This window comes from Mustela putorius, unplaced genomic scaffold (genome assembly GCF_011764305.1).
Source record: "Mustela putorius furo isolate JIRA1106 unplaced genomic scaffold, ASM1176430v1.1 tig00003854_pilon_pilon_pilon, whole genome shotgun sequence".
Taxonomy (NCBI): Eukaryota; Metazoa; Chordata; class Mammalia; order Carnivora; family Mustelidae; genus Mustela; species Mustela putorius.
Window position 1 is genome coordinate 8,947,564 of NW_025422006.1, and position 7,172 is coordinate 8,954,735.

Below are 7,172 nucleotides of genomic sequence, written 5' to 3' on the forward strand. Positions count from 1 at the left end.
AATAGGAGTTTGCTCTGGTTGAAATTGTCCTATTGGATCTGTTCTTAGGTGCTTTGGGGGCATATAGTGTGATTTTCACAAAGAACACACATTTTGAGTTCTGAACCACAAGCTTATGAATTAAATTTTGTGAGACGCTGAGAGAAAACTACGGATTTCTTTTGCTCCAGGGGCACAGGGCTTTGGTAGCTGAAGCCCGAGTTTTTATTCTGCCTGATGATGCTAAAGGTCTTTCTGGGTAGCAAGTGACTTCACTGAAGTTTTTTCTAAAGCTACTCTTCCTGCCAAGTCCGTAGAAATGTTACTATTCACTCATCAAAACAGGACTTGACTTCACCCATGGCCTCACTCTGAACTAAACTTGGAGGTCACAGGGGCGTCAGAGACCAGACAATATGGTTCTGCCTTTGTAACACCCAGGGTGGGCAAAGGCTGGTGGTGTGTGTGTGTGTGTGTGTGTGTGTGTGCGCACCCGCACGTGTATGTGTGTGAGGGATCGCCATTACAACTTAGGACAGGCTGGGGCTGTTTAATTAAAATATAATTTAAAATTCTGGACTGGATTGGAATTCTGAACTGGAGAGTTGGAGGCATAATTTGGCTGTGATGACGAATGAGTCACCCTTGTAGGCCTAAATTTTGACCCCGGTCACCTTGCACGCCTTTTTAAATGAAAATGTAAAAGAACTGCAGAATGATAAATCTGGCCACGCTCCTGGAAACAGTAAATCCTCTTCCTGGTCTTGTAACACCATCTTTAATTCTGGGAAATTATCCACTGGGGTTGGTCAGTAGTGCTTGCTTGGAGGAGTGGTAAGACCACTGTGAACTATCTGAACACTTATTTTGAATGCTTTTCTTCCAAGGCTGTAGGGGGACACTTGGCCCATTTTCCTTTCTGTTGAGAAATGTGATAAGCATCATTTCATTTTTTAAATTCTTTGTAGCCACATCTTTAAATGGGTACTTTTAACTGAAGCTGTGGCCAAGGATGACATGTTGGGTCAGATTGCTAGATAATTTTGCTGACACCAGTTTCCTAAGCCCCTGGAGCTATGAGTTTTGCAGCAAGAATTTCACACTGAGGGTGGTTCCGTATATGTGAAAGCTCCCTAGAAGGAAAATACTCGGAGAGCAAATGTGTGGTGTCACTGGTTATTGCATTCCTAGTGGCTGACCCACAAAACTTTGGAAGTGAAAAATGCCATTGCAATTTAGTCTATGTTGTTTTTGTGATTCCTCAGTGTTAAATATCAGGTACGTCCAGGTGATAGCTGCTGGCTGAGAAGTCAGAGCCAAAGGTTTAGAAATATCAAACTCCACAGAGCATATAAATAGGTCAGAGTAGGGGTACTCTCTATATTTTCTGCCAGAATTATTTAGCATAAAATCTTCTAGAGGCAACGAGATAGGAATCGTCTAAAGCAAAATGTGTTTCCTGCAGGAGGGTTGGTTCTTTCCTTCCTTTTCTATAGGTCTATGATCGGGTCCAGAAGTTTCAGTGATATATTCTAGTTTTAATCTCTGTTTCAGAAAGCCCTCCCAAAAGTACTGCAAATTCAGTGGCCTGAAGATTAAAAGGTAGAAAGTAGAAATCAATGGAACAATTACCAAACCCCTCAAATACCTTACCACGCTTATGGAAAGCTGCCTAGTAAGCCAACGTCTGATGATTAGTTGTTTTGTTTGGTGAAATGGATTTCATTTAATTTCGTATTTGGTATGTGTCAGTCAGTAACGAGTCCCAGATTAAATTTGCATAATTCAAAGACAGACAATTAAAAAAAAATCAAATTCCGTCCCCAAACGTTTGAAGAGCATACGATCATGGATGGACGTGTTGCCAACGGACTCCGCACCCCCGGAAGCACCCTCCCACCCCAATCCTCCCCCTGGCCATGCTCAAGAGAATGAGGCTTTCACCCGAGCGGACTCAACAGTTAGAGCTTTAAGTGTGACAATGAAGCAGAGGAACAATTACCTAAATTATATAAAAACGGTAATCAGGGGCTCAACCTGATCTAATAAACAGTGAATAGCAAGGGAAAGCCTGAAGATAATTATGTGAACGACTGGAGAGGTTTAAATACAAGCCCTTAATTAGGTTATACTTACCTGGTCCACAAGTCAGCTCAGCATTAATTGGAAGAGATGGTGATTAGTAGCAAAGAAGATTCTGTACACTCGAGTCCCGCCCTGCCCCGTTTTCTAAAGAACCTATAGCCGTAGCCCCAGATAAAGAAGAGTCTTTGAGAGAGGGAAGGCCCGATCTCTGCTGTGGGGCCGCATCTCGTGACTGCTCTCTAAGTCAGTTTTAAAAGGTTACCGAGAATGCCTTCTACTAAGACAATGTCTAACCCAGAGCTTTAGTATCTTATCTTCTTCCTTGGTCCTCATATTCTCACATTTAGGAGGCACCTGCATGAACTGCCGGGTCCCCCAGTAGCCCAGGAATGGCATTAGGGGCCTGCAATTTGGTAGGGCCTTGGCTCGGTGCCGAGACCAGAAGGGAATGAGGATCCCTCACTCACTGTCAGCTGTGGGAGTGTCTCCTGCCTGGGTCCCGGTTTCTTTGTGAAGTGAGCAGGATGCTGGACCCAGGGCTACTGCACGTTCCCAGGCTTGTCAAGCCTGGGAATCGAGGACAGGATACCACAAAGTGCTGGGAAAAGCTCGGAAAATGGTCCCATTAACCTAGGATGTAATTTTACAAAGACCTCCTCCTGCTCATAGCTTTTGAGTTTAATTAACCTCATCAAATAACAGTAATTTTCTAATTCTACTGCAAAGTTTTCAAAACCCTTACAAGAGAGCTAGAATAGAATAGTAATTAGCTTCCCTTCAAAGCATCTATAGTCGATACCAAGTACAGGACAGAGAAGACACAGAACTGACGGCAAGTCTGGAGGGGTCCTGGTTCAAGAATTATCTATGTCATTAAATAACCGAGTAACTCTGGGAAAAGAATTTAACTTCTCTGGGCTCTGGTTGCCTCATCTATAAAACAGGTAGGGTGAGATTACTTAGTAGTTTTTGAGCCTGGCTGAATAGAATAACCTGGCTATTTAAAAAAAATACTTCAAATGCCCAGGTTCCAATCCAGACCAATGAGGGAGACTCTCTGGGAGTGATTCTTGGCCACGGGCATCTGTAGCAGCCCAAGGTCATTGTGCTCCCCCAAGCAGAGAGCCACCGTATCAATCTTTCCAGCATTTTGGGTGACCGAAGCTCTGTGATGTCATGCTGTACTTCCTAGGGGAAGACACACAGATATAATGTCTCTGAGCAGATTATGGTTTCCCTATGGCCCACCATATTTTAATAAAGATTCTCTTTTCTCCAACTGAACCTTCTACCAAACTCCGGTGGATTCTACCTCATAATGTGTCCAGACCACAATGGCATTTTGAAGACCCAAATGCCTCATATTGGGCTGTCTTGAAGGTAAAAATTAATGTTATGTATATAATAAAAAAAAAATAAAAGTCAAAATTGATCTGCCCTCTAGAAGTTTTTTGCCCACCTTGCTAAAAATCATCTCAACTTTCAAATATTCTTGTCAGGAACACGGATCAAAGACACCAAGTTAGCTGACCTGTTTCCCTTCAATCATGGTGAACACTTAGCCACGCCTTCCCCATCTGAAGACCGACTGACATTCTTTAACAGACAGTGGTTGCTGATTTTTCCCTTTGTCCAAACTGCATGCCAGTTCGTTGGGGAGGGCAAGAAGTAAGGGAGGCCCGCGTTGGCACAAAACCTGCCTGATAAAGCCAGACATATGACCTGCTGTCAGCCCGTCCCTTGGTCTAGACAGGAGAATCAGAATAACTCAAGGCCGGGTATTCAAAGTGGACAAAATGTTCATTGTCTCTGGATAGGAGGGACTCTCACTCGCTAAATATTTGGTTGTATGAAGAAAAAAAAAGTAGAAGAAAAGAAAGAAATAAAACTGGTCCTCGTTTGGCTGATAAGACTCTGAAAGAAAGGCTTCTCCTCATGGAGTCTGCTAGGAGACCATCAAGGACACGCAAGACCTAATCTGAGGGCCGGCTTCATGGTCACGCTGCTCAGAAAGGCAGTGCTTAGTCTAATGCTCTGCACCTGCTATCCTGAGGTCCTTAACAGTTTTAACCTTGAATCTGTGTTTTGTACGTGAAGTCTGATGGGACAGGAGAGCATGTGCAGAGGGCTTGGGACCTCAGCTCACACGTGGTCCACGGTCCCACATCCCACCCCCTCCTGCTGCCTCCCTGGGACAGGGGATCTCAGTCACCAGCTCCCACCTCCAGTGTCCCTGCTGGTCCAGCCTCCCCATCTCAATGTCACCTAGGGCAGCAAAGGAGTTTGTGCCCCATCACTGACTGGGACCTGAGCACTGGTGAGGACAGGGGCGGGGTTGGGTGTATTCCTTGTAGCATTTAGAGACAGAGAAGGAAGTAGCTGTCTCCACTTTAGGCTGCCCAGGCCATGGTGTGTTTCCTAGGTGACTTGCTGGAAAGTCTCACCCACACCAGATCCCGAGCAGGTCCCACGACAGAGACAGCCATTCCCTGGATCGCTGCCTGTCTACTGTGAGTTGGGGTTGTCAGCCATGGGAATAAAAGAAGATTGCTTTCCCTGCCCCAGCTTGGGGCCTACACTTTCATTTTACACGGGGATCTACAATCCTGTAGCTGACCTTTCCTGACCTGATGGCCGACAGATAGTTCTGCATGTCACAGAGCTATGTGGGGCTTGGGGAGGGCTATGGGAGTTCAATGTCATACATATTCACACTCCTAGAGCAGAGCGGAAGAGTTGCCTCTTCAAGTTTTTCTTCTTCTGCCAGTGTCATAATATACACATATCATGTATCAGCTGTGCGACGTGCGGCACAAAGCTTGCAGGCCCCATTCAAGTGCCCTATGATGTCACTGGGTAGACACTCCATGATGATCACTATCTACTAACCCACTTCCTCATCTGTGGCCTGTTCTCTCATCTGGGGTGGGGGGCACACTTCATTCTCGGCATTATCAGAGTCTCATCTCCAGCCAAGAACTTTGGCCCCTCATGGATTCTTTTCCATCCCTTGGCTTACTTTCTTTTCTTTCTTTCTTTCTTTTTCTTTTTTTTTTTTTTTTTTTTTTTTTTTTGCAGCACTTTTCTTAAAGGATGAACTTAGATGACTTTTAATTAATGCATGGGTCTAGAGGATCCCCAGTGTCTATGGTTCCATCCCATACTGTGAATGGGAACTGTGCTGAGCTGGGGACTTTAATGGCTTTGTGTAGGGGAAATACATCCCCTGGGTGGATGGGGACACTGCCACATTTCCACTGCCCTTGGTTCTGTAGAGGCCAAGACTAATTACCTCCCCCCCACAGGCCACGGTTTCCCCCAGGCCTTACTGGGAGCTGCACACGGCACCCTTTTCTTCCCAATACACGGCTCAAAATTGTTCTTACTCTAATGTATAGCTCTGGACTGATTTTCTTAGGGAAAAATGATGAGAATAACTCAGTCAGGCATTCATGGGGAAGAAAACCCTGTAGCAGTTCGGGGGATAGAGGGAAAGGGGAAGAGAGATGAGAGGGAGAGAGGTGGCTTTTTCCCCATTTTTAGTCTGTGACTAGTGTAAAGTGGCTTCCCTTGCATTTGGCAGTATGCTGCTCTAAGCAGAATTTCCTCTCCAAACTCGGAAAGCTTCGCAGTGTGCCTAAGAGCAGCCACTGGTCCGCCCTCAACTAACTCTGTCTGTCAGAAGCAAGCCTGTTGACATAGAGCATTTCTAGAATTTCCAAAAACATATGGTGTACTGTTCTCCTGGGGAAAAAAAAAAAAAAAAATCTGTCGGCCAAGTAGGGAGAGTTTCATGATGAAAGCTGCAATTTAGAAGCAACAACTCTTAGAAGTAAAATTTGTATTATTTCCTAAAGCCTCTGTTCCAAACAAAACACTTTTCATATGGAGCTCTTCTCCTGAGCTCATTATTGGACACAGCTGCTTGGAGGAAAAACACTCGCTTTAGACGGCAAGATCTCTGGCAGGACAGTCTGGGATGATCATTTCTACCTTGAACTGAAAGAAATGCTAGTTACCGGCAGAACAAAACAGAAACCTAAAGGTAAGAATTTTTTTTTTTTTTTTTTAACCAAAGGAGACAGAAAAACATGCCCTAAGGGATGAGACCCAGAGAGTAACAGAATAAACATGGGTCACTGTAGAAAGCTACTTGTTATTATTATTTATAACAACAGTCACTGTGTCCAGTAACCATACTAATTATTTAAAAAATCCTGGGAGGAAGCTTTTCTTCCTCCCATTCTACGGAGGAGAGCAGATATGCACAAGGCCAAGGTTATCAGAGCCCCTTGCCCAGCTGGGATCGGGCAGACGTGGGATCAAGCCCAAAGGCTCCCTCTCCGGCTCTTTGCCCGAGATGCGAGGAAGGTGTGAGGAAGACCTTGGGAAGCGACCGCATGGGTTTCTGATTACCATGGCTTTGTTGGAATGTCCACCTCCTTGGAACTCAATGGTCCCGAAAGCATCCGTCGGGCTGAGCTGTGTGTGCTTGCTGATGGACCACTTCTCGGACTGGATGTCATTTCGGGAGAGGCGACTCTCATTTTTCTCATTCTGAAGAACGGAGATACTGGGAGTGAGGCCCACATGCTGGCCGATCAGACGCCCACAGCAACACCTGCAACAGAAGAGGTCAAGGTGAATCCCTTGTCTCTGCCATGATTGGAGCACCCACTTCGGACGACCCGCAGGAGACATGGACAGACCGTCGCCAGCCAGTCAGCTCTCCGGCCACTCCGGCAGAATCCCATGATGTGGCTGTATGAGGCAAATAGTGAACTCAGGATTTACTTGCCATAGCAATTTTCTTTTCGGCACCTTCTCATTTCCTTTAGCTGGAGAAGCTAACATGCCTCCCGGCTTTCTCCACCCGCCTCTCTCAGACCTGCCATATTGTTCAGGATCGGAACCTGGGAACAAAAGCCCTACAGGTTTTTCTACCTTTCACTCCTCCCGTCGATCAAATCTTGCATGAAAGCCACTGCGTGGCTTTGAGGGGAGGAATTTAACGTGCACATTTAAATAAGGACTCTCACTCAAACGTGAGTCACAACCTAACTTGTCTTTCCCCGGCTGACATTCACTGTCAAATGTCCAATTCTGGG

At 45.6% G+C, this 7,172-nt stretch overlaps 1 protein-coding gene across 1 annotated transcript in view; it reads right to left on the minus strand.

Annotated features, from left to right (window-relative positions):
* Nucleotides 1-6,588, minus strand: part of TRPM3 (transient receptor potential cation channel subfamily M member 3) — a 251,974-nt gene extending 245,386 nt beyond the window's left edge. The window contains exon 1 of the mRNA XM_045065092.1: nt 6,481-6,588. Coding sequence (XP_044921027.1) covers nt 6,481-6,483 — 3 coding nt within the window. The 5' untranslated portion in view covers nt 6,484-6,588. The remainder of the gene's footprint in view (nt 1-6,480) is intronic.
* Between the last annotated feature and the right edge of the window lie 584 nt (nt 6,589-7,172).